Raw genomic sequence first — 25929 nt, forward strand, 5'->3', positions numbered from 1 at the left:
TCGGCACTCATCCCTTCGCCAGGTGTGCCAACAGACGCGATTGATGTGCTTTCCGAGGTATTGACCGACTGTATGTATGTACAACATTGGCATCGTAGTGTTTGTTCACGTTATAGAGATGGCGTATGGTGTCTCGAAAAATTATAGCAACTAAATGCTGCTAAATGCTAAATGGATATGGCTATTCTCGGGCTTTTTCTTTTCTTCCTTTCGATTTTCTCGTAAAATCTATCCTATCCAAGTTTTTTTATGCGAACTTTTATTCTCCAGGATTGCGATTTTTTTTTGCAATTGTATACAAGAATATACAATTTTGCAATCTTCTGACACAATCTTCGTTGATCAAATGTACTAATAATTTTAATTTTTTTAAAAGCTCGTAAATAACAATAAATAATTTATCAGATTTCATTGCTGCAATGGCAAATAAATAACCGTGTTGCTATGTATCTGTATCTGTTTGTCTTTTTAAAGCAAGAGCGAAAATGTAAATCAAAATCGGTAACACATACACACTCACCAAACACAACGTTACATGTAACGTAAATGTTAGTTGTAATTTCCCACTCAACAATGTAACTGTTATATAACGAGTGTGTTATATAACAGTTACATTGTTGAGTAGGAAATTACAACTAACATTTTTCATTTAATACTGATAAATTTAAAATTATATTAATAGTATTTAGAATAATTAACTTAATGTTATAATGCCAACGTATTTTATTATTGGGATATTATTTAAAAAATAAACCATTATTTTCGTCATTATATTTTTTCGGTACATAACGATAACAGATAACATGTTACAGGTTACAAATTTAGCTATACTTCAAAGACACTAATTGCTTTTCTATACTACTAACAATTTTCCAGTCTACATCCTGATAAAATAGAGTATTGAAATCTGTGTGGCCCATCATCGTTTTTAACGTCTTTTTTGCGTCATTCCTGAAGTTAAAGTATTCACCCTCATTATCTCTAATATTATAGCAAAAATTCTTAGGCCTAAGTTAATGAGATTTGAAATTTTGGATTTTTATAATTTGTAATACTTCACAACGACAAATAACTGAGCATTTTTATCAAGAAATAATAAATCTTTAAAAAACGTAATGTAAATAATTTATAAAAAAAGATCACAAGAAAAAGCTTTATGTAAGACGCTACTGTTAATGATATATTCTCGATGCGAATTAAAAGTACCTTGTTTCGTTATTACCATCGAGAAGGAATTTTGCACACATTGTGAATATCTTACGGCGGGCATCTTTGAGATTGGGATTGGACATTAAACATTCTACTCCAATAATGTTAATAATATTATAGAGCAATCGGCTAACGGCTGCTCTGATCAATGGATTCTTGTGGCTGTATAGATAGAAAAACAGTGTTCAAAATTACATTAAAATCTATAATTCATAAATAACAAAAATCAATTAATCGTAACAGTATATGGCAATTAATGTAATTCAGCGATGTTGACTGAATGACGAAATAAAGCCCCATTTGGTCACCTAGCACCATGTTCGCTGGTTAGTATCCGAATGCAAGTTGCTGGAGGCAAGTGCGACACCATGGAATCCAAAGCACGTTGAGCGTCATTCCGGATTCCCTTGTTTGTGTGCGTGCTCTTCAAAAGCAACGTGGACGCAAGTTCGTCAAATTCAGGTCTCTGCGTACATTGGACTGTCTTGTACAACTCCGTTGCTATCTGGCAAACCGTTCTAACGACGTGCGGCCTCGTATTCCGAAGTAAACTGTAACACAATAATGTTTCATTGCAGCGAGCAAAGGTATAACAAAGAGATGATACAATGGAGATAGTCAAATGACCTGCATAACGTTCGGTATATACGAGGCATATTGGAGTCCAGCAATTCCGGTTGAATCCTCGAAATGTGCATTAACTTTATTAGAGCCGATACATTGCTCTGCCATTGATCCTGCTTTAAATTCTGAATGGCGTGTTTCAGTGCTTCTTGCGGACTCGCAAAGTTTCTTTCCTCTGTTTTTATACAATCGCCTTCTAGCATGGATGTATAGTCTCCATAATTAGTCGCAGGATTAATATCCCTCAAAGGCTTGCTATATAAAGATATCATACATGTTTAAACATACATGAGCAATTACTCAATGTTTATTATTTATATATATTTGAATATATTTGACTCGTGATTTGTTAATTTAGCTTAATTCATAAAATATTACGTCTCATAATAAAAGTTTAATAAAATGCGCTAAGAAATTAAACATCCACGATGTACCTGTCGGATAACGTGAGAAAACGTAGGTCTCCCGAAGCTTCGGAATACGCCGCTTCGACAAATTGCGTTTTTGCAACTTGTGATGAATTTGCATTCTCATGCTGAATAGATAAGGAAATTGTTTCTGTCGCTGCGCATGTGACTGACTTACCTTTTTTAAAAACAGTTTTTATCAAGAAATAAATGCACTCGTAAAAAGATTTCACAATTAGCAAAATCGCAATTTCATAATTTCCTACCTGCACCTTTGCACATGGGACACGTGACATACTTCTTGCATTCCGTATATGCCATTGTATTATAAATTTATTGAATCGTGGCGAAATATAAATATATAGGGACTATATGTTACAGAAATTCGATTACTTTAATGCTGCAGGAATTTGTCCGCCTCTAACGTCCATTTTAAACACGCAAGCATCGCTCACATAACTTTTCATAAAAGTATTACTTCGGTATTTAGACAAGTTCAAGTCGATGCGTTTAACACGCATAAATTTGCATCAAATTTATATTTATTATATTCGCGCGCGACAATTGTGATAAAAATTTTAATAAGACAGATCGACGGAAGTTAAGTTACGACGATGGCGATGACATTGCGAAAGATAACGACCGAATATATATGCAATGGACACTAAACTAAGAAAAACACTTTCGCATTTTCTTTGAAAATAATTTTCTTACGATATGAGAATATGTACATTATATATTATTTGTCTATTCATTGTATTAATTGTAGAATCATTTCTATAATAAAAAAGCGATAAAGCTATGAAACGTTGCACAGTCATATTTATCCTATATAATGAATAAGATAAATTGATTCTTCGATAAATCGCGAAGTAACAAAAGTTACTTCGCTTTGTCGTGAAAGCACTTTCCGTCGACTAGTTACGATTTTCTAGCCGACCAATTATGGTCCGGTTTGACGACATGTCGCATATGTCGTCTAAGCATTATATAAATACACTTCTCAATTCAGTTATGGACGATTGAAGGCATATCCCACTTTATATCGCATAGTTCCATTTTAAGGAACTTCTATTTTGCAGTTTTATTTTGTCCCGCGCGAATAAATTTGACTATTCTTGCTTTTGAATGTCACCTAAAAAACGTATCAGTTCCGCGTATCACGATGGCGGTTTTTCAAGCGAGATATTATAATCCAAATGATCACAATGTATAGGACACTGATAATATGACACCGCGCTAGCGTGGCCAGATCTTCCTGACGTCATAGGCACACCTTGAATCCATTGGTCCAGTGCCGGATCGTAAATTTCTACTATGTTTAAAAACGTCGTACCATCGTATCCTCCTAAAAAAAAAAATCGTATATTATCTTTCACAGTATGCCTTTCTTAATAAAAAAAAATAAAAAAAACTAGATTTGTTATTTCGACAAAGAATTATGTTTACCCATTGCATATAGTTTGCCGTCAAGAATGGTAACGCTAAGAGCACTGCGAGCGATGGTAACGCTGCTCACATTTTCCCAGACGTCACGCTCCGTGTCGTACCTCTCTACCGAATTCAACTGCGATTTTCCATCGTATCCGCCTATAACGTATATGTACTGGCTTAGACTGGCTACCCCAGCTCCCGAGCGACTGCACTTCATAGGCGATACCATCGTCCATTCGTCGTTCTCGGGATGATAACACTCTACTGAGCTGAGCCGGTCCTTGCCATCGAAGCCACCGATCGCGTACAACAATCTGTCAGGAACAATCGTTTATACCATAAATAGACTTAATATATTTTTGCCTAGTTTCTTTAATGAAAAAATATTTGAAAACAATATCTTAAAATATTTTAAATGTAAAAATTGTTATTTATACTTTCGAGGAACTCCAATGTTAAAGTACTACAATTTATATTAGTAACGTAATTAGCATACTTATGCCATAGCTAAATATGATTTGCTTTAAAATTTAAATTTAGCAGTCATCTATTTTCATAAGCAATTAACGTATTTGATTAATATTTTTATCGTGCAATGAGTGTAACAACGCTATGACAATTAGTACCTATTCACTACCGCTACTCCAACGCCTAATCTCTTGATATGCATGGGTTTTACACTGGTCCACGTATCTTGATCCGGGTCATAGCATTCGACACTATTATGGTATTCGACGCCCGCGCTGCCACCCACGGCATATAATAGACCATCCATAACGGCGACTCCAACCCTGTTCCTCGGTACTGACATTGGGCTGCATGGTCGCCACTGATCAGTCATTGGATTATACCTATCTACCCAGTCGCTGTCGTATCTGAGAAAAGTTACAATTTATTTAGTTGTATTTTAAAGTCTTAAATGGAATTAGCATTTGCATTTGCAATTACTTGTGCACACAACAATGTCTCAAACATGATTTTTATACTGCTTGATAACGTTTGGTATATCACAGAATACATTTTCCAATTTTGAGCCTTTTTTGCTTAAATCTCCATGCAAAATTAGAACTTTTAAATGCTAAGTAAAAATTAATTTATTATCTGAGTTTTATTTATTTTATTTATGATTAGAAGAAAAATAAAAAATTACTCGAATATCAAATTAAAAAAAAAACTTTCATAAAATAAATTAATAATAACATTAAAAGTAATCAAAAATAATTTTTTATCGTGTTCAAAATATTTTCTATTTATAAAAAATATAATAAGAAAATAAAATCCGCTGTAAATACAAAGAAAGTATCACGTTTAGATTTTGAAGAAAATTTCGTTAAAAGTATGTATCTAAATATTTAAAACACAAGACATTAAAAAGTTAAAGATCTAGAAAATACACACATACACTTACATGACACTTTTTGAAACCAAAAATATTTTAAATGCAAAAATTGTTACAGCGCTTTAGTACTCGCAAAATAAAAACAAAATCAAAGACACAATCTTACAAAACAGAAAATCACTGATAAAATTCCTTCTTAAGGCAGGAAAAATTCCTTGAGAATTTGTGAATTTTTCCAGATATCTCGTATTATTATAGCTTTAAATCGTCAAATAGGATTGGCGTCCAAGTGCTAACCTGCTTCCTGGTGAATTGTGTCTGCCACCGACTGCGTAGAACATCCCTTTGAGGAACGCACCGCCCAGGCCGGATCTGGGGACAATGAGCTTGGCATGCTGCGTCCACGTCTTGTCGTCGGCGTTGTAGCCCTCCAGGACATCGAGCGAGTGTTTGAAAAAACCCCCGGCGATGTATATTACTCGTCGCGTATTAGGCGTACGCTCCTTCACGACCGGCTTCTTATGTAACGTCAAATCCTTGAAAATCTGCGCCAGATATTCACGACACGCCGGCACTTTCTTCAATACATCGCAGTTCTTCATCTGCTCCCGCAAAAAATTCGGCGTGAGGTACTGGCAACGCACCGCGTGCAGGATGTGCTCCATTTTGGGCCGCCTTGCTTCTTCGTTATACTTGACCCACTTCAGAACAGCATTGTAAACCTCTCTCTCCTCCTGCACGTTCAACTCGTCCTTCCTGATGAGCGTTACCAGTTGAATGGCGGATAGCTGCAGGAACTCCTCCTCCTGACATATCTGGTTGAAGTGCTGAACAATGAATTGATTCGCCTTGTGGTACAAATCATGGCAGCCATGCTGCTCGGCGAAGTTGGCGATTCCAATTGCGTTTGTGGGATCGAGTTGCCTCTCCAGAAAGACACTGCACGCATCTATCACATTGCTGACCTGCATCCAGATACATTATCATATGTTAAATCATATCGACAGATGGATCAAACCTTGTATTATTCACTTGCAGATATATTTATCAAGATAATTGACTGAGTTCCACCAAACTTTACATCGTTACAACTGTTGTAAGACTTTAATATAATTGGCTTTTGCCTTTAGTTGCTTGGATCCAAATGTATAAATCAATTATATAAAAAAATCTGAAAAGCTTTTACTGTGCTAGACACAGCCATTCTTTCCTTTAAGGACGCATTTCTTTCTTCTAAAAATCATTTACTTACTTGGAACATGGTAGCTGCTGACAGCAGTGAACACACGGTAATCTCAGTTACTCTTATTTGACCAGTATACATGAAGTACATTAAGCGAGCCATCGTGCTTGGACAGACCCCTTGGAGCTTCACTCTTGTCATCTCGCACTCCTTCAATCCTCCAGTAAACATTGCCTGGAATTCAAAAACAAATCAACAATCGATTCACCCACCTCCATCCAATTTCGACGGCTTAATCTCCAAGCAAGATAAGCAAATGCGAGTTGGCATTAACGTGCGATGCGTATTCATTTATTCCACACAACTGTCGAGCTTATTAATACCTTAAAATAGGGACTAGCTGCTGCTAAAATAACTTTATGCGCGTGGAAGAGTTCGGAACCGACTTCCAGTATCACGTCAGTCAGCATATGATGGCTGCGCATCATAAACATCATCTTCATAGTCTCCTTCAGGTAGCTGGCCATGCAGAACGTCATGTCGCCGAGGTCACCCCGGTGCCGCTCCGTGTTGAGCATACCCTCCCAATCAGTCTCCTCTCCCGAGGCGGACGGAGCGTCGCCCCGGGACGACTGGGAGCCGCCCCGGGCCTCTTTCTTCCCCTGACAATCTTTCTCTCCATCCATTAAAGTAGAGCTGCAAGGTGAAAGCACGCGGGAATTGCGCCTTTAGATATTTACATACGTTCGCGTCATGGCGCGCTGCGGTCCGTTTCCCTCTTCGCGGAACTCATTAATATCGCGCGAACTCTCGCCATTCCCCGTGGACGTTCCCTTTAGCTCCGTCGTTCCGCGACGCGCGTACCAGAAAAACCCCGAGGGCGAGAGCCGCGTGCAACAATAGCAGAGTAATCGTGTGAGGCGCGCTACGCATGTTGTCGCGGAAACGTCGCACGTGACCGCGTGAAATTTCCAGGAACGAAATACGTCGTGATCACCGTCATTGTCGTCACCGTCGTTGCCGTTGCCGTCGTTGTCATCGTCAGCGGAGAGACTACTCTGTCTTTCTTATCCGCGCGCGCGCGCGCAAGCGAACTACCGCAAACACATGGCACTTACCCGGCCTGCCAGATCGCCAAGGCGACCTAGGTGCGTCGAGGAGTCACACTGGGCTCGAAGGCGAGACAGGAGAACGCGGAGGAGACAGACAGCAAGGCAGCGTGATCATGTTTCACGATCGATCTCGCCGATGATACACGATGACGCAGGCATCCTCCACCTCCGGCTTCGGCCCTGCTCCGATAGATGCGGCGTCACCGAGCGAGCGAGCGTGAGATCGTGCTCTCTCGCCCGCGCCCGCGCGCGCGCTCGTCACGCGTTCGTTTGTGTAGACCGGTTGCGGGCGACGAGTAAAACTTGCGTCGTGATATCACGCGAACGGGCGATTTGCATACGCACGTGTTTCAACCGCCCCGGGCGGACGATCTCACGAGCACGAACTCGCGAACACCGAGTCCGCGTAGATTCAAGAGCGTGGGCGTGGGTGAAACTTTCTCTCAATAGCCGACAACCGCTACTGTCACCGCGGCGTCGTCCGCCGCATCGCCGCCGCCGGCGGCGCGAAGCGCGAGATCGCTTCGTCACGATTTGTACCGTAGATACGCCGGTGTACCTTTGTCCGCGCCGCTGATAGCGGCCCGGCTGGCTGGCTGGCTGGCTGCCTGGCTCGGCTAATAATCCAGCGCGCGCGCGCGCGACCCTGACGGTGACTCGGTAATAAATATCGCCGACGAATCGTCGAGATTCACGGGAGAGCGAGGTCGACGGCGCGGAGAACGGTTGTTGCTTCCTTAGCGACGCGGATCGCGCCGGTTGTTCCTCGGGATGATTTTCAACGAACGCGGTGGAGGCTGGAGGTACGATTCCGCGAAATTAAATGCCCCAATTCGTTTCGCGAAATCGGAGAAGGCGAGACGAGCGCGCGACAAAGCCCCTCCCCCCTCGATCCATAGATACATCTTGATCCCGAGATCTTTCTTACGAATTTCATTTAAATCTTAATTCTTCGTGTCAGCCTCGATTTACGATCTCACACAGACAACATACTTGCACGTGCCTAAATGATATCCTTCAAACGTCTTTTACATATATGTTGCTGTCTGGAAAGTAATCCAGAAGGTGTCGTTTAAACTGAGAAAAAAAATTGTTGCAATTATCATAATTTCACTATGTAATTTACAATCATTTTTGGTACCAATAATATATTCAGCTGTTCTAATTATAAAAATAATAGCTATTAATTATTACTACGTAAATAATATCTATGGTACAAGCAAATGTTTAAAAAATAGTTGCATATTCATTATATAATTGTGATTTGCACTTACTACATAGAAATGTTTATTTTATTTCTATCACTCATATTTTCATATTTTACAATCTATATTAAGATTTAAAATTGTTATAATAATCAGTTGGGTAAGTAAAGATATTTTTTTAACTAAATTATGTTAAAGTTAATGATTCATAAAATTAATTTAGTTACACGAACTCAATTAAAAGCTACGTTAAGATTAAATTGAGTTAAAAGTTAATTTCGAAAAGCATTTTTCATGTTAAATTAAAAATTCGTAATTTTTTAAAGTTAGATTACTCAAGATAATTATAATATAGGTCATCCAACGAATATAATATTTTATTTATAAATTAACTTTATATAAAGTAAAAAAGAAATATTTTTTTTATGAAAGAATGTATTTTTTTCTTTATAATTTTTTTTACACAAATTTTTAACTCAGAAAAAAGTTAATGAATTAAAATTTATATGTTTAAAAAATGACAAATTAAAATTAAAAATTAAATCGTTTAGAGTTGATCAAATTGAGTTAAAGGTTATTAATTTTTTAATTTTATTATTTAATTAAACCGTTTAACAAGCTACTAACCAACCCTGATTGTAATTTATAATAAATTTTTCATAGTCGATTAAATTATAATTGCAAGGTCATTATGATATTTTTATCATATTTTTACATTATTGTATTATTATATTATTATTAATATGATAATAAGAAGAATAAAAATGTTAACCATATAGTATATAATTATAATATATAATTATTTTACTGCAATTGTAGTCACAAATACCAAACATTGTTTTCTCAATGTACGCTATATAGGATAGTTGTAAAAGACTTTTGCAAGACTAAGTTCGGATCGGCGACATTAATTTGCTGTACAAACTTCAAACTCTTAAACATTTTACGACTCTCTTTACAGATTAAAAAAACGTTCGTTTCTCTCTTTCTCTCTTTTTCTGTGGGAACACATCTCGACGGAATATCCTCGTAAATTGCGGCGCAGCGCAATAGCAAATACGACCATTCGTAACGCGAATGTTTCAACCTGAAAGAATTTTCCGCGTCATACGGAGATAAGAGATGCTGGAAACTCCCTTGGATTATAATCGATTTTATAAAAACGACATCGACGACGACATTAGTATATTATTTCGGTCCTCCCATTCCCGCAGGTAAAAAAACGAGGGTGGAATCGCGCGCGCGCGCGTCCTCGTCCATTCCCGCGAACGGACCAACCGTGAAACAGCAATCGTGACCGTAGATGACTCGAATGACTTGCAAATTCCGCGGTCGGCTTGCCTCGATTTCGCGCGTAATCGAGCGAACGGTACTTTTCTCCATCGCCGCCGCCGCCGCCGCGCGCTCACGAGGAGTCAGCTGTTCCGCGTCTCCCGCGAAGACGAAAAGGACTGCGAATTGATTGAGCGTTTGACGGTTCGTTCCGGCAGACTCGACGCGAGATAAACGAACCCGTCCGTCAATCGCGCGGTTCTTCGCAAGCGTTCGCAAAAATGGGGAGACGAGAGGTCGGAGGCGTGAGAAATGGAGCGAGCGCGACGCTACGCGTTTTATTTCAGAGGGACAAATGTATCCACTAAAAAAAATATTAAAAAAAACTCGTCGCGCGCGTGTCCATCATGACCAATGGGGAGAATGAAGGAAAATGACAACCTCGCAAAAAAAAAAAAAAAATTCTCGTACGGAATTGTCTCCGAGTTAATGTCGGTTCATTCACATTCGGATAGATATCGAAATGAATTTGATACGAAATGTCATCTAAGATCGCCGAGAGACAAAAAGTTGCGCCGACGTGCTCCGGCGACTCTCGGAGTGGCGATTGAATTGAATTCCGATGTGTGCCGCCCTCTTTCCGTCAAAGTCGAAACTCGAAACCTAGAGAACATTACGAGATTACGACGGTTTGTAAAGTCTAAGAAATAATTATTTAGAAAATTTCAGAAACCTTCTGTGAAATTGTTGAAAAGGCATCCGACAATGATTGATTTTTATATATTTTACGTCATGATTTAGGATATTTTAAAAACTGTTTTAGGATATCCTTGGAACATCGCTTGGAAATCGCTTTTAAACGCGATAATTTCGATCGATAATGCAGTTTATATTATATTATATGCATATAATATATTAATACAGGGTTGTATCGCGTACATTTCAAGATTACGTCTACATGTATTGTTTATACGAATCTTTTTCTTTTCTTTATAAATAATATAACTAATGTAAATTATTACAAATTGAATAATTCAATATAGAACAAGTAATTAAATTATAAAATTATAAAATTAACATATCTTTGGTGTATTAATAAAATAAAATATATATTAAAAATAAAAAGATAAAATTTTCACTATTTCTATTTTAATTTAAATCTTCTATGAACTATTGATTAATGTTTACATACACTAAAAAATTATGTTTAAGTAAATATATTTATTTTAACATTATTTCCTTGATTAAAAAAAAAAATATTTTCTAAACTTAAAAATAAATTATTTTGTATACAAAAAAGAATGTTCTTTTTTGAGAACATCTTTATTTTCAAAATGTTAGCTATTGAATTGAAATTATATAATGTTAAACGTAATTGGCTTACGTAAAGAAATTTTGCAGTTTTATTTTAAAAATGCATTATTTAATCATTTTCATGAGTTAAGAGAAACAAATAAAAACTAGAAAATAACAATATCTTCAAAAATAACTTCTACCCGAGGGGAAATTCACAGCCGGCATTGGTGTACAAAATTTCGGCAGTGGACTGCCGAAAAAAGTAAGCAGTGACCTATAATATTGACGGCATTGTCGTCAGTGGTTGGGGAGTGGTGAGCTCACTTCAGAGTCGGTTTTTCGATCATGGGGTTGAGCACAAAAATTTTTGAATACTTCGGGAAAGCTTTAGAATTCTTGTGCAGGCATTGGCGTATGATAATGGGCACGCGGTAGTGTTCATAATTGCATGGCATTGCCTTAATTTTAATATAGGATTGACGGCATTGTAGGCATTGACTAACAATAAGCATTGTCGGCAGTGTACAAAAATGTCGGCAGTGTTTTACAGCAATGCCAAAAATCGGCATTGGTGTACAAAATTTTGGGTTGTGAATTCCCCCTCGGATCTACCCTTTGTGTAACGATATACTTTTTATGTATTGATATTCCTTCTGGAATTAAAAATACAATAAATCCGTCATCGTTTAAAGTGCGGAAACACAGCGTGCATTTCGTTCAGAAGTTCGAATGCGAGTTGAAGGATGCGTCCGCGAAGTGCATAAACGTCAGTTCCGATTTCGGAAAGATAACGAGGAACGTACTCCTGCCGGTTCTTAATCAAGATGAGAGTGATATTTTGTATATAATATCAATGTACATATAATTTAAGTTTATGAAGAACTTATTATCATCGACTTCTTATCAGTGTATGCTATTAGTCGAAAAAACAGCATTATAATTACATAGCGTATATATCTCTCGTTGCACACTCGATTAGAGATAAAAAAAGAGATTTTCTTACGAGATAAGAAAACTCGGGTATTATTAAAATCAGAGGAAATCAGGAAAGTCGACATAAAAGCACGTTCTCATCTTCCGCAATCTGCAACGCATCTCAACACGTTCGATTCGTTATATAAAACGAAAACAAAACGAGGATGAGAGAGGATGAGGTGCGTGTACACATATATACATATTATGTATATATTATAACTACACTTTGAGATAATATATTTATTTCTTATTAATATGGAGTTTTCATCAACAATAACAGTGTAGCAGTAGGCGTAACAAGAGAGACGAGGTAGGTTACGAGGAACCTATCCTAATGTCGTACGCCAACAAGTCACCGCAGTTGGAAGGGATCTTCGTGGCGTCTATTCCTTCGTTCGTCACATTTGTTTGTGCTACGACGCCGAGCTATCGGTCGTTAATCACCGCGGGCAGAGAGAGAGCGTGATCCGGACCGTCTCTCCGTCACGTGTAAAATCTTTGGCGCATTCATTTTTAATCCTCGAGCAATTCGTTATCGCAGAAGAACGCAGTCTTATCGTGTATTTCAAGTGTATTTCCGTAACATTAACACGACGGATAAGAATTGGAACTCTTTCGTTTTCCGCCGTTTTCTTTCTCTCTCCCCTTTTTTTTTAACCATATCTCTGTTTCTGTGCGTAAAGCTGTAACAACAGTTACTAAATGCATAAAGAGGGAAGAGTAATAGTGAGTAACGAGTTAAGAACGAACCGGCATACGAGCGTTCGAGGATTAAACTGTTACGCGCGCGCTCGCATTTAATAAATGTGCAGCGTCGAGAAACGAGGTAACACGCCACGGTAACCCATTTGTTCTTTCTTTCTTATTTCTTTTTTGCAGAGTTATTACGAACGGAAGAGCCACATGCTATATTAATCCCTTACGATTAATTATTCCGTAAAGTCTAACGCGTTACATTACGTTTATAGCCGATCCCTCCTTACCAAGTGACAAATCAAGACGTCGCATACTGGGAAGGGAAAACGTCTGACGTCTGACGATGAAGAATTGCTCTCGTCTCTCTGAAAGATTTCACGAGACTTTTCCTCGTCGCGATTGTGCGTTGATACATTAAGGAGCACGAAAACAATTAAAGCTTGTAACATGATAATTTACTTTCGTCGATCCAACGAAGCGAAATGCTAGGCAGTACAGTTTGCCAGCAGAATATTGCGACAGATTGGCACCAACCGCAGGGTCCGCTGACAATTTGCCGGATGAAAATTGAGGAGAATCTGTGTGTCCTTTCATAATTTAAATGGAACATGTTATTTAAATCAAATGCATCATTTAAATGGAATTGTAAGAAGAGAGCTAGCGTTGGCTCGCGTTTCGCCCTTAGTATTATGATTGCAATCAATTCAGCTGATTCAGTGATTTAGACTTGCGGTTTTTCTTGGCGACCCAGTTAAGTGGCTGCTCCATTTCGCCATCTTTTATCTCAAACAAATTGCGCGCTTCGATCTTCCGACGACATTCGTTTCTGATTTACGAATATTGGACTTTCTGTTTAAATAATTGTAAATTTATCTCGTGATCAATAAACTCCCGAGATCCTCCTTATTCCGTCAGTTCATCGTAAAATATATTATTTAAATGAAATGTATCATTCAAATGATACGAAATGGTAGATTTCTGCTGGCAAACCGCCACCACATTCCATTAACAAATTCTGCTATCTTTCCGCTGGCATTGTGCCGACAAAATTTGTAGCAGACGCTTTGCGATAGATTTGGCAATCTGTGGGGAATAAGAGAGAAGAAAATTGCACCGTTTAGGGAGAAAAAAAAAACCCAAGTGAAATATTTGCGAGCACAGCGATGTTCGCTTCGCGAAAGACACTGGACAGCAGCATGCGAGACATTTGCATATTAATTCATCACTTAGCATGGATCGGACCCGTTCGTTCAACGATATCAAATAGTGGTATTACTTGGCAGGATTTCAAAATCAACGTAACAACAGTTCAAATTATGGCAGTGCTTTGTAGAATAATCTTATTGCCCGTTAGTGAGTGAATTAATATGATGCCACTTAATCAACGCGATAATGATAATGAGGCGAATCAATCATGTGATCCGATAACTCGATCCGCCGTGAACGCGTTTCTCGGAACCTACGGACTCTCCTTTGCTCTAATTGGTGTGTTCGCTTGTGCTCCTCGTCTTTTGCCGCGAGTTTTTCTTCCCATCAAACGAAAATAAATTCAAACGAATCGAAAATTGCAATTCATTTTAAATTTAACCGAATTCGCGCTTTAGAGCCCCGAAGTATTTTTGAATTCGAATAGACTCAAATGGATTGGAATACGAAATGCGCTATTCGTCATTTTGATTTCGGATGAATTAATGTCCTCGTTATATTTATTTCTGGATTCAAATGAATTGAAATTTAAAGTGAGCTACTGATTATTTTAAATTCGGATAAATTCATATTATTTTTTGATTCCAATGGATTCGAAAATCTAAAGTGCGAATTCGACAATATGAGAATGAATTTATTTCTATCCATTTCAATTGATTTTCGTTTACCGGGTATTTCTCTTGTCCTCGCTCGTCGTCCTATACGTGTTATACCTGGCGACGATCTCGCCATTTCCCTCGCGTAAGTGATTGCATTTCGGGTATACCGTACCCGTTTCTCCCTCGGCATCGTCGTCGAGGAACGAGATGCGCGGAGAGATGGTTGGAAAGAGAAGAGCGAGTGCACTCTACGCGATCTCGAATATCGCACGTCGGAGACTCATGTATCACGGAGAAAAACGCGTGGAATGTCTTCGCATCTGTGTATAGGCCGGCAATTCCAGATACATATATTATAATAATAATAATAATAATAATAAATACAGCTATATTGCAGTGAGATCAACACTCGAAGAATACTTTTGATGGTAAACATTCGAAGAATATTTGATAAGTTATCGAACGAGAGAGCGCAGATACCAATATTTATTTAGAGCGCGCGCGACGTTTCCTCAGAAATTATTTTGAGATTCTGCATATCGTCCGTGTACATCTCTTTCCTATCCCTCTCTCTCTCTTTCTTTGAGAGTACATCGAAAAGTGCAAATTCCAAACGCTCCTTGGCATTCGTCGTTATCGCGACAGGATTGCGATCGCGCGGAATTGCGTATCTCAGAAAGGAGGTCGCTCTCGCGAAGACGACGATGACGACAACGAGATAAGTGCATTTTGCTCTTATCTTTCCGTGCGTGTGACGTCTAACAGGCTCTTGTTGGCGCACAAAGAAGTAGGAGGGCTCGACCTTTAATTCAGTGCAATAGTGTTCCTTCAGGGGCATCTAGTAGAGAAGACACATTATGTACAAGGAATCCCCGAGAGAGACATACACCGAAGGGAGGGGGGGAGGGAAGAAGGGGGTTTTCCCGGCTCATGAAAACGGAACAACGCGATGGGAAAACGAAGATCGAAGAAAGTGAGAGGGGCGGAAGGGTGTGGGGGGTGTGGAAGAGAGAGCCCTACTGAACCAAATTACCGGTAGAACCCACACGTTACGAGGAGAATTATAGCTTATATAAATTAATAAGTCTATCTTTGATTTCTTTAGGCGCGGGTGACTCTAGACTGGCCCCCTATATGTTTGTATTTTGATCACTTCCTGAATTAATTGCAGCACAGATTACGTCTATATAGTCTGCCAGTGAACGCAGTTTCCGTGAAAGGCCCGTCTTAGCTTCGGCAAGCTAAAAGCCCTAACAATCACGGGGTGACGGAGACGAGCAAGTGTTTTTCTTTTTCTTTTTTTTGGAAGGTCGATGAGAAAAGTGGGCGAGCTGAGCGGTTGCGTTCCATGTCGCAAAGACACCGCGTGTCTTTAAATGTAGGCGCATTTTGCCGCGTTTTGCGTGCGTGGGTGCATGCGTGTGTGCGTGTGTATCGTCGGCGGAATCGTTCAGCGCATTCGTAAAAACGCTTAGCGAGTCTCGCCGTGAGATCTGCGCAAAGTCGGACACGTTACTTTAAAAAAGTAACGCGTTATTGTTACCGTTACTTATAAAAAGTAACGATTCGTTATTTTCTTGTAATGCCAAAATAAAATATTGAATTTTAAAGATATATTGTATAAAAATCGATAAGTGTATTTATAAAATGCAACAGATGCATTTATTTCATTTTAGCTAATGCATCTATCTCATTTTATCTCGAGCGTCCTGAAAAAATTAAAATGGCGGCCCAATCAAAAGTTGTCTAATGTTCATTTCCATTAATGCAGATTAAGTTTGATCTCGGTTTAACTTACTGTTTATCTTTTTCTAGTTTGAGGTTCTAAGAATTAGAAGAAAAGATAAACAATAAGTTAAACTAAGATCGAAGTTAATCTATTGATGGAAATGGACATAAATGGTGTCCAATTTCCTATTTGGATCTCTAGTTACATGTACATTTTTATAATATAAAAAAAGCTTCCTATATAATTTGGAGTTTTAAGTTCAATTGATTTTTAAATAATGTAACTTGAAAATCTAATGTCTTACTTTGGCATTATCAAAAAGTAACTGAGTGTAACGATAACACATTACATTTTAAAATTAGTAACGAGTAACGATAACGAGTTACTCTTACTTTAGAGTTAGACTTTCAGTATTAACAATAATGGCAATAACTATCGGAATGCAGTTTAAAATATAAAGTACAAAATACTTTACAATATTTAAAATATAAAAATAAATAAAATTTATAATTGTGTATATTGTACGTAGATCAGTACGCACTGATCTGGCACACCGATTGTATTTGCGCACGGAAAAATAGAAATCTATTGATTAGGCACAAAGATAATACTAAAGTAACGATAAAAGTAACGTTATCGCAACTGTTACAGACAGAAAAAAGTAACGTTCGTCATTAAAACGAAAAAGAAAAAAAAAACAAAAAAGTAACAGCGTTACAAGTAACGCGTTACTTCCCCAGTCCTGGATCCGCGTACCCGGGTGCGGTGACCCCCTCGCATGGGTGCAATCATTCAGGACACTTTCATCGATTTCGAGCGCGCGGCTTCGGCGCGACGCGTCGCGACATCGCGTCGGGGCGCGTCGCGCTGACGCACGCAGGATCGAGGGAACACCCTCGGGACTACCTAGCCACGACCTACTTAACGAGGACAATGACGCTCTAGCTCTACCGGAAAAGTGTAGTCTGCCCCCGCGGCGGCGCTCAGCCGCCATCGTCGACGGTCGGCGACTCGCCGCCGCGTGTTTCCTGGTGGGAAAATAGTCGCACGTACACTCACACACGGAGAGAGATCTACCCTACTAAGGACGAGGAATTTAGTTTAAGTTTTTTTTTTCTGAATACAATATAGCGCTCTACCGAGGAGAACTATGAAACTAAATGTCTATTATACTCTATCGTACAATATAATGTAGTGAAATATTCGAGTACAGTACAGTACTAGTTTTAAGTAAAGTATCTTTTTTTTTTGGGCGGATACGACTACTCCTCTAAGGCCTCGCTCATCTTCCCGTCCTCTTTAAAGTAATTTAATTTGAATCTCGTCCTCCTCCTTTTTTTTTCCTTAGTCCCGCACACATCCACGTTCTACTTGTCTAAGTTGAATAGTAATGAGACTAGACGTGAGTTCACCCCCCCTTTTCATCAAGTGAATCGAAAGAATTCGATAGACGAAGATGGGAGACATACACATCGATCAGTAACAATTATTCAATTCCGATAATGTTTCAATTTACAATTCCTGAATGAAATTTCGACTATCAGTCTAGTAAAACCGTCGGAAGGAATCGTAAGGTAAATTCGCCGGCCGCGGGCGAGGTCGGAGATTTACCAAGTCGCGCAGCGAACGAACGAGCAAGTTATCGCGTGATACCGGACCCCGGCGTGCTCTCTTACCTAGCTAAAATATACATTTCTATTACACATCTCTCGTGCCGGATGAAAGAAAACAGTCGAAGTCGAGTCGCGAAGTTAATACTGACATTTTGGTACTGCTTTAGGAGACAATATTGCGAGACGTCGTGGGATCCGCGACGTGGATGCGAAAAAGATCCTCCTGTTTATATAGGTATTCACCTCCTAGTGCTTTCTTGCCGAGTCCCAATCTCCGGTATCGAATAACCCGCGTTATGAACACGTCAAGAGAGAATTCGATTAGAATTCCATCAGCCACCTAGAATTCTTCCTCTCCTGACGCGATAATTGTAAGATTTAATGCATATTATCTCGCGGTAAGTGGTCATTCTACGCCGAGAGTCCATCGAGCGAGTCTCTCTCCTTCCGCAGTCACAGAAATTATTAAAGTATGGCAGTATGCAGTCCAATTCGAGGAGGTTCGGTAGATCAGCGTTTCTCAACTTTCGCACTACGCGTTTATATGCTTTTGCCTATGGCGAAGTATCCGGAATGAGAGTTCCGTCGTATTTACAGTATTCTTACAGAGACGAGGAATTGAAGAAACGACAGTCTATATCTCGAGATATTTACACTGTCCCCAAAGGGACGATTATCCTAGATAATGTAGCCTGTCCGAGTTTTTTTATCCGCGAGCGAAACGCCCCCGCCGCCTCTCCATCGCTACCGCGGAAAAAGAAACGGAAACGAGATAAATGGGAATAGACGCTATGTCCATAAATCATCGCGTGTTCGTTGTATTCGTGCGCTGGGTGTGCGGCTAATCGATCGCCGTCGCTGGGAGTCAGTGGTGCGAACGGTTGCGGATGGAGACCCGCTCGATAAACTTGGACAGACTTGATCTGGTGAACGATGCTTTTTTTTTCTTTGCGTAAACTGGTTTGAGAACCGATAAATTTTGAAAGAGCTTTATTCATACTATGTACTAAGATCGTGACGGAAGAATTCGTCCAAGATCGGAGTTGAGAAACGCTGCAGCGTACAATATATCCGATACCATAGCAATCGAGAGAGACTCACCCAGGCTGCCGGTTAATGTAGAGTTAAAATGTCAACAAGAAAATATCTTAGTACTCGTATGTGTCTCGCTACCTATTTAAGACAACACTACTAGAGTTTATAGCACTTTTGTTTATCCTATATTATCAATGTACGTAACAACGTATGAACAATCAAAGAGATCTTTCTCCGTTTTTTTTACCCCATCCCTCCCCCCACTTCAACAGCTGAAAATTCTGCCCGTTTACTCACATCGCCGTATGCCTCTGGCTAGTTCTTATAATTTCTCTGATAAACTGTCGGATTCCTCTAACAAATTGACCTATAAATCTGATATTGCTTAAAATCAATCAAGCCCCTCAAAGGCTCAGCGATCCTCCAAAAGCCCAACTGCTTTCAAGAACTCTCCCTTAGTACGGAGCGGTTTCCTATCAAGGGGGAAACAGATCGCGATGGTGGGCCCTGGCAGTTAAAATGGCCTTCAACTCGGAATCCAGTTGCTTCTTGGTTCGCTCGCTGACAAACTGACCGCCCACCACCGGCTGGGTCAATCTCGGCGACGGTAGATCCGCCATCAGCTTACCGCTGTCGCGATTCTCGTGACTCCTAGCGCGCCGTATGGGCTTCTTGATCGACAACGCTTCCTCTTGAGCCTTTTCTTCGCCCGCGGAACGGCTCAAAGAAAGCGTCATTTCTTGATTCAGAGTATACGTTGAACCACGACCACCACCTCCACCACCTCCACCACCACCACTACCACCACCACCACCCCCGCCGCCGCCGCCGCCGCCACCACTACCGCTGCCTATAGCCTCCGACGACCTGGTGAGGTCAATAGTCCCGGAGCCCCACTCGCGCGACAATTTTCTCCCAATGGCGGACGTGAGTTCGCTGTTCGGTGACAACAGCGGACTCCTGGACGCCTGATAACTAGCCGAGTGCGGTGGTTTCAGAGTGGCAAACACCGGGAAGGATTGACCCCGCTTGGCCGGGCTGCGACAGTATCTTGGTGTCGGTATACCGCCACCTCCGGCGGCGGAATCACGACGAACGGTCGGCGTGCCACCGCCGGTTGAATCGCTTCTGGTAGGTGCTAACGGACGCAGATTGGCACTGCCGCCGAAAGAGCCGAGACGTGGCGGCGGCGAGCCGCCGTCTCCATGGCTCAGTCTACGGCCTACCGTTTCTAAGGGGCTCCTCGCACGTAAATTGGTGTTGCTGAGCGTGAACTCGCGCGGCTTCATTGGCGCGTCGAGACTCACCGGTGACAATCCGAGACGAGACGTTGATAGGTTCGTCGAGCTCCTGCTCTTCTCCGATCGCTTGGGGCTTCGAGGCATCAACGGACTTTTGCTACGACTCCTCTCTCTACCTTTTCCCAGTTTTTCATCTTTTTTCACTGTCTTGGTGGCTTCAGGCTCCTCGGGTACTGTTTCGATCTTCTCTTCCTGTTGTACTCTGAAAGATAGTTAATATTTAGTAATTTCTCTTCCACTCTAATACTGTCGCCTATTATTCTGATGTAATAGATTATGAAAAAATATTGGGTTTTGACTTTTCGGCATAGGAAAAAATTGTTTTGACAAAATTCCCTTACCTTCGAATTTCTTGAATCATCTCGAAGAACTGCGCTTTGCTCTTACGTCTACGACGTTGTTCATGTTCCTTCTAGAACATGGAAACATTATAGATATTTAGAAATCAAAGTGTGCATATTGTCCATAAGTTCGCAAACATAAATCTTCGAATAGACATGTTTCTATTTATTAAAAAAAAAAAAAAAAAAAAAAACTCGAAGTCAATACTTATTTCAGAGTATTTTTATCGAGATTTAATTCGCGAACCTGTGGATCATTTAGAAAATCGAAGATACGCACTCGTTTGACACTCTTCTGGAAGAGCGAGGCGATCTGGCCCTGTCGCACCGTGTGTACCAATTCCCGAGCGGCGTGATGCGGCGAGACCAGCTCCACGCAGTTGATAAACCTGTATAATTTCTGTGAGAAGAACATGACGTTGCGGCTACGCCAGATGGAATCCTCCGGTCTGTGCCGTAATCGTGGTAACGTATATTTGTAGAAGAGATGTTCTCCCACCAGTATAATGGTACCGAGCACTACGCCCATCCCGAGCAAGCAGAACACTCCGGCCACGGATGCGACTCCCAGAGGCCTAGGTTGGCCACCCGGCTCAGCATCTAAAGCCATCCCTGGTCGACCGTTCAGACAAGGTAAATCGCCATACCTGGAATTAGCTCGCTTTATATAAAGTGTTTACCTCACTGATTTTAATCTGAGTTTTTTGTAATACTAACGATCTGATAGTTACATAAAAAATATATAAAGTATACAAAATTAACAAATATATTATGTAGGTTAAATATATTTAATATATATAATAAAATGTTTGCACGTGTAAACACACACATAATTTTCCAAATAAATTGATTTTACTTGACACAAGTCTTTGATGGGATAAACAACATACTTGCTTATACTTTTTTCGCGCAGTTCATGTATTCTGCGCGTCGGACTTTATTTATCACTTAATGTATTTTCGTCTAACGTAATTATCACGCTCCCGTTATCGCGCAAATAAAAAGAAAGTTCGCACGCGAACCAATATCGATTATCCAATTTTTTCGCACTTATTTTTGCGCATCACTCACCATTTTTCCTGCAGCGTATCAAGCATCCCGTTGCTTGTGTAATTCGATATAACTTTGGATATGCTTTCCTTCATCGGATGTCCTCTCGTAAGCGCAATTGCATAAGTGTCCTCGTTGATAGTATCACCAATCTTCTGCAAACGGCAACCGTTGTCGGTCGCCCGGTAATAATCCAGAATCGGCGTGTCCGCGATCAGAATGTCCAGGGAGCCGTTTCTCAATCTTTCCACGCCTTCGGCAACATTTGACAAGGAATATCGAGCCATGTGGGACCATAATTGCGGATTCGCCTTTTGCACGTAATAATCAGCCGCAGAAGCTCTCGGTGCACCAACTCTTTGTGACAACAGCTGTAACATAATGCATTCAAAAATCTTAAATCTATGACTGAAAACTAGATACTAAAACAAAATATTTTCCTTTTATGCATTTACTCCGCATTTATGCATTAAACCCCAAAACTGTTTTATTCATAAATATAATAAATAATTAACAGAAAATAATTATAATGAGAAAGACTTGATACACATAAATTTTTTTTTCTTTTATTTTCTCTTACATTAATTTCTTTGTAAACATTTGCGTATTTAAAGAGTCGAGATACTCACGCTTTTATCATGATAATTGCTCACTGAAGAGTGAAAAAAGAGACCGGCGATAAGGGCGGCTATGTTAGCTGTGTACGAGGCCACAAAGATAACGGAGAAGCCACCCCAAATGTTGATGAGGAACTTGTTAGGCCACGATTTTGGCGCCTTGAAGGCCACGAGATGGCCACACAGGAGGCCCCACATTACCCATAGCGCGGAGGCGATGGAGAAGTTCTTGCTACGCTGCCTGCCCCAGGGATTCAGGCCAAATGGGCTGAACCATTCGTAGAGCGCGACGGCGATAGCGGTAAAATTCAGCGATGTGAATACGGCGATCCACAGCTCCGTGCTGAACGGAAACAGAAACGCAAACAGCGGTATCTCGGAACGTAGCTGCGGCGCAGTGAGAAAGCTCACACCGCTGAAGTAGTATGGCGTGCTGAACTCCACCACCTTGGCACGATGGGTGGATACACTCAAGGCCGCAAATGACATCTGCGCCCGGCCGGATACCAGCTCACCCATCACACCGTTCCAGGTGCCATTTCGGTTGTTTTGTTTACCAAATAGCCCGTCTTCCACCAGGTACAGATTAAAACGGAACCCAAGTTCGCGCGCCACCAAAGTCAGCAAATCCATACTCAGGCCGTAGCAGCACACCACGGTTTTACCTTGTTGGCAGGTGAGACCGCCACAGAAACCCTCCTGCAAACTCGTGACCATGGTGAATGGCGATGCCAGCGCGGTCACGATACGATAAATCGGCATTCCGATCTTTTCGCCACCCTGCTCGAGATATGCCGGCATAATACCGCCACCTGGCCAGATTATGGTATCTAAGCGGACTTCCCTGCCTCCCTTGATAGTACCGACCTTGGTCCACCTGTTAAACATTGATGATATCGATTATTCCACCTTCTAACGATAGATATGAATATCTTAAGATCAAGCTGAACCTCAATTGAGTCTTATTCCCAGGAAACCTGACGGCTTGCAAATTCAGTAACTGGAACTCTGCCTTGTCCTTGGAGATTTGTCCTATGGATTTCCTCAATTTATTCGTCAGGGTCGCGGATACGTTCTCCCTCGCGTCGCTCGTCATGAATGTAGCATTAGGATCCGGGAAGCATTCTGGGACGAAGTGTTCTTTAAGCTGCAGTTCGCGCATACGACTCAATCTCGGTTTTGTTTCCAAAAATGTTTCATCCAATGCCTGCGAGGTTTCTCTCAACATTCTGGTCAGTATGGTGTCGCCACTCATTATTTTGATGCCGGATGGTCTAAGCGCGAGCATCCCGATCGGCATGAAACTTTTGGAATTGAGCTCTTTATCACTCGCGAGTCGCACGACATCCTCCTCGTCGTCAAAATTGAAGCTTTTGTCCTCCCTTTTAGTTAAGATCTTTTCATCCCGCCATCTGAAGTCTTGTAACCGATGTATATCGTTAGCCAGACTCGGTAATGGATTCAGCGGCGGCAGTGGCTTATCCTCGGATGCGAGATTCGTCGCTCGCTCTAATAATGGTGAATTCTCGTTGGCTGCAACGGCGAAACGCGAACCATGAAGGAGGTGCGAGCTGATGATGTTGGGCTCGTTCGGTCGCAGCTCCGCTTTGAGATCCAACCAGAGCCACAAGAATCTGCCTGAGAGCATTTCGAACTTGCCCGCCGCACCGAGAATTTTTCGGGCGTTGCTCAGGTCGCAAGCCATCACTACAACCCCGCCGCTGCCGTTCTCTTCAGCTACTCGCCTCAGCCTCAATCTTAACGTTCTATCATTTGTCGGAAGGTATATAATCGCGCGAGGTGTCAATGTCGGCTGATTCGTTTGTAGAAGATGTGTGACGGAGAGGAGGGTAGTATCGATGAGAAGGGTGAACGCATGCCAGTTAGCCCGATTCATTAAGGCGGCAGCTGCCGCTCCGACCTCTTTGGGGCTTGAACCTATGCGGTTCTCAAACCGGCCAACATTTCCCTGTACGAAAAGTAATCGCTTAAATTTTTACATCGCAAAACATCATTCAATTATGTAATCAAATCGAGTTCTGTATCATAGAATTTGATCATAGCTATCGTGATATAAAGAAAAACGTATGTATTTTTTTTTTCGTAGAATTAATGATACAAGCGACTGAATTTTGTAAATGTGGATATATACCTGACGAAGAAAGTCTCTGTGCGTGAACGGCAACCACAGAGCTGGAAGGTTCAAGGCGGCGGCAGCCGTAACGAGAAATCTGGCTGCCGATCCTCCCCCTATAATAAGGCTTAATACTGTTTTTCCGCCTTCGATGTCTGTACAAAATTTGTTTAACACTGACAAGGGGTATAACAAGGAATCCGTCATGGGTGCCATCCTTGTTTCTATATATGACACATCCATGTCCGCGTGAAAAGATTCCAGTCTCACGTCCTCCCATGCTTTCTGTACGTCTGCCTTGAAAGGAGTCTGAGGCTGAGTTAAACATACCACTATCCGCCACGATGCGTAAGACGATCTGAGCCTGGCCTTTGCCGCTCTCAGAGATTTGGCAGCATCTGCGGTACCGGACACTGACACAGATGTCCCTAACAAGAGGAGAATTACAACTCTTGTATAGGAGCCAGGCATCTTCCTCAGTTTTTCCTTACACTCCCCTTCCTCTTTTTCTATTTAGCTTTTTTGATGTACATTGCTGGAGTGTGGGCCTAATCTGTAAGAAATAATATTGTTGTTGAGAAATTGTAAAACTTTAATAATTTTTAATTATTTTAATGTGTACCATTAATATATCATTAATACATGTGTGGCAGATAAGTTTTTATTAATAAATATTTGTCAGCATTTCGCTAAATATTATCGTGCACATAATGTATAATTGCTTTTAAATTATCTTCAAATTATACTTCATGAAGAATTCTTCCAGTACAAGATTACTTATAATTATATATCTCATACTGTATAAATAAATGTGTAAAAAAATTTTACACTTTTATATTATAAAATTCTGAAGTACTATGAAGAATACACGAATCCATAACAATAATTTATTAATATTAACGATAGATATGTAAAAGATTTATAATAAGTCTCTTTCACCTGCCAGGAGTAGTTACCCTGTTCTACTTTCTTTTTTTGCAAGTGTCAAGATAACTTTTTTGGCACAAACGAGCACATAATTTCGCGTCACGATGTGCACGCACCTCAAAGGGGAGAGATTTTAAATTACATTCTAATAATTGTAATCCGTAAGCGCGTTTCGCGGATGCACAAAACAGAGACGACCTTACCTCTTGACGGAAGGGATAGAAGGTCGCGCGTCTGGTGGGGGTTTAAGAAGAGCAGAGCAGGGATCGCTTTTCGGCCACCGTCGCATAATAGCCGTCGATCGGGTAAACCGTGTCAATCGTCGCGAGGCACTCGGTCAATTGGTCGGCGCGGTGGAATTGGTCGGCGCGGTGGACACGGACGATGAGCCGCCCCGTGCGTAACGGCCATTTTCGCGAGAGCAGCCCCTCCCTTTAAATTTCACCCCTGTGGCATCCTGTGGTCCACACGAGCGCGCTCGTGGCATACTCCATGTATTGCGCCTGTCTCCCTTCGTACGCGTGTACGTGTAAGTGTCCTTGCGTATATATATCGACGGCTCTCTAACAATGCCACTAACACTCGTGGATTTTGCTGACGCCCGTTATAAATGTCTCTCTCAGTA

The 25929-nt window shown here is 40.9% G+C and overlaps 3 protein-coding genes across 5 annotated transcripts; all 3 read right to left on the reverse strand.

Moving 5' to 3' along the window:
• Positions 1–708: 708 nt before the first annotated feature.
• LOC105197419 lies at positions 709–2575 on the reverse strand. Its single transcript, XM_011163758.3, has 5 exons — positions 2268–2575; positions 1837–2088; positions 1518–1760; positions 1207–1371; positions 709–951 (listed from the first exon to the last, which is right to left on the reverse strand). Exons 1-5 carry the CDS (start codon positions 2534–2536, stop codon positions 822–824), a joined length of 1059 nt encoding a protein of 352 aa, XP_011162060.1. The 5' UTR covers positions 2537–2575; the 3' UTR covers positions 709–821.
• Positions 2576–2929: 354 nt separating this feature from the next.
• On the reverse strand, positions 2930–8141 carry LOC105197418 (kelch-like ECH-associated protein 1B). Its single transcript, XM_011163757.3, has 7 exons — positions 7315–8141; positions 6580–6892; positions 6266–6430; positions 5311–5978; positions 4301–4549; positions 3690–3988; positions 2930–3588 (listed from the first exon to the last, which is right to left on the reverse strand). The coding sequence occupies exons 2-7, from the start codon at positions 6880–6882 to the stop codon at positions 3401–3403; spliced, it is 1872 nt and encodes a 623-aa protein (XP_011162059.1). The 5' UTR covers positions 6883–6892; positions 7315–8141; the 3' UTR covers positions 2930–3400.
• Positions 8142–9284: 1143 nt separating this feature from the next.
• Positions 9285–25657, reverse strand: LOC105197420. Of its 3 annotated transcripts, XM_039459416.1 has the most exons (9): positions 25508–25657; positions 24396–24930; positions 23194–24212; positions 22256–23120; positions 21648–21997; positions 20857–21223; positions 20577–20647; positions 20242–20437; positions 9285–10448 (listed from the first exon to the last, which is right to left on the reverse strand). In XM_039459416.1, exons 2-9 carry the CDS (start codon positions 24846–24848, stop codon positions 10332–10334), a joined length of 3438 nt encoding a protein of 1145 aa, XP_039315350.1. In that variant the 5' UTR covers positions 24849–24930; positions 25508–25657; the 3' UTR covers positions 9285–10331. The 3 variants fall into 3 exon arrangements, with proteins under 3 accessions (XP_039315350.1, XP_039315344.1, XP_025986878.1); XM_039459410.1 differs by lacking the exon at positions 9285–10448 and having other exon boundaries at positions 12282–20437; positions 20577–20644; XM_026131093.2 differs by lacking the exon at positions 9285–10448 and having other exon boundaries at positions 12282–20437.
• Between the last annotated feature and the right edge of the window lie 272 nt (positions 25658–25929).

Source organism: Solenopsis invicta, chromosome 2, assembly GCF_016802725.1.
Source record: "Solenopsis invicta isolate M01_SB chromosome 2, UNIL_Sinv_3.0, whole genome shotgun sequence".
Lineage (NCBI taxonomy): Eukaryota > Metazoa > Arthropoda > Insecta > Hymenoptera > Formicidae > Solenopsis > Solenopsis invicta.

Bases quoted from the DNA above. Each gene is read 5' to 3' on its own strand.
- LOC105197419 (XM_011163758.3), bottom strand. From the start codon at position 2,536: ATGTCACGTGTCCCATGTGCAAAGGTGCAGGTAGGAAATTATGAAATT. The intron at 1,761-1,836 runs GTCATTTGACTA...ATTGTGTTACAG, and splicing joins ATATACCGAACGTTATGCAG to TTTACTTCGGAATACGAGGC. The intron at 1,372-1,517 runs GTGACCAAATGG...CTATCTATACAG, and splicing joins ACCAGCGAACATGGTGCTAG to CCACAAGAATCCATTGATCA.
- LOC105197418 (XM_011163757.3), bottom strand. From the start codon at position 6,882: ATGGATGGAGAGAAAGATTGTCAGGGGAAGAAAGAGGCCCGGGGCGGC. The intron at 6,431-6,579 runs GTATTAATAAGC...TTTGAATTCCAG, and splicing joins CAGCTAGTCCCTATTTTAAG to GCAATGTTTACTGGAGGATT. The intron at 4,550-5,310 runs GTTAGCACTTGG...AACTTTTCTCAG, and splicing joins CACAATTCACCAGGAAGCAG to ATACGACAGCGACTGGGTAG.
- LOC105197420 (XM_026131093.2), bottom strand. From the start codon at position 24,848: ATGCCTGGCTCCTATACAAGAGTTGTAATTCTCCTCTTGTTAGGGACA. The intron at 24,213-24,395 runs GTATATATCCAC...CTTTTCGTACAG, and splicing joins ACAGAGACTTTCTTCGTCAG to GGAAATGTTGGCCGGTTTGA. The intron at 21,224-21,647 runs GTGAGTGATGCG...AGCTAATTCCAG, and splicing joins GATACGCTGCAGGAAAAATG to GTATGGCGATTTACCTTGTC.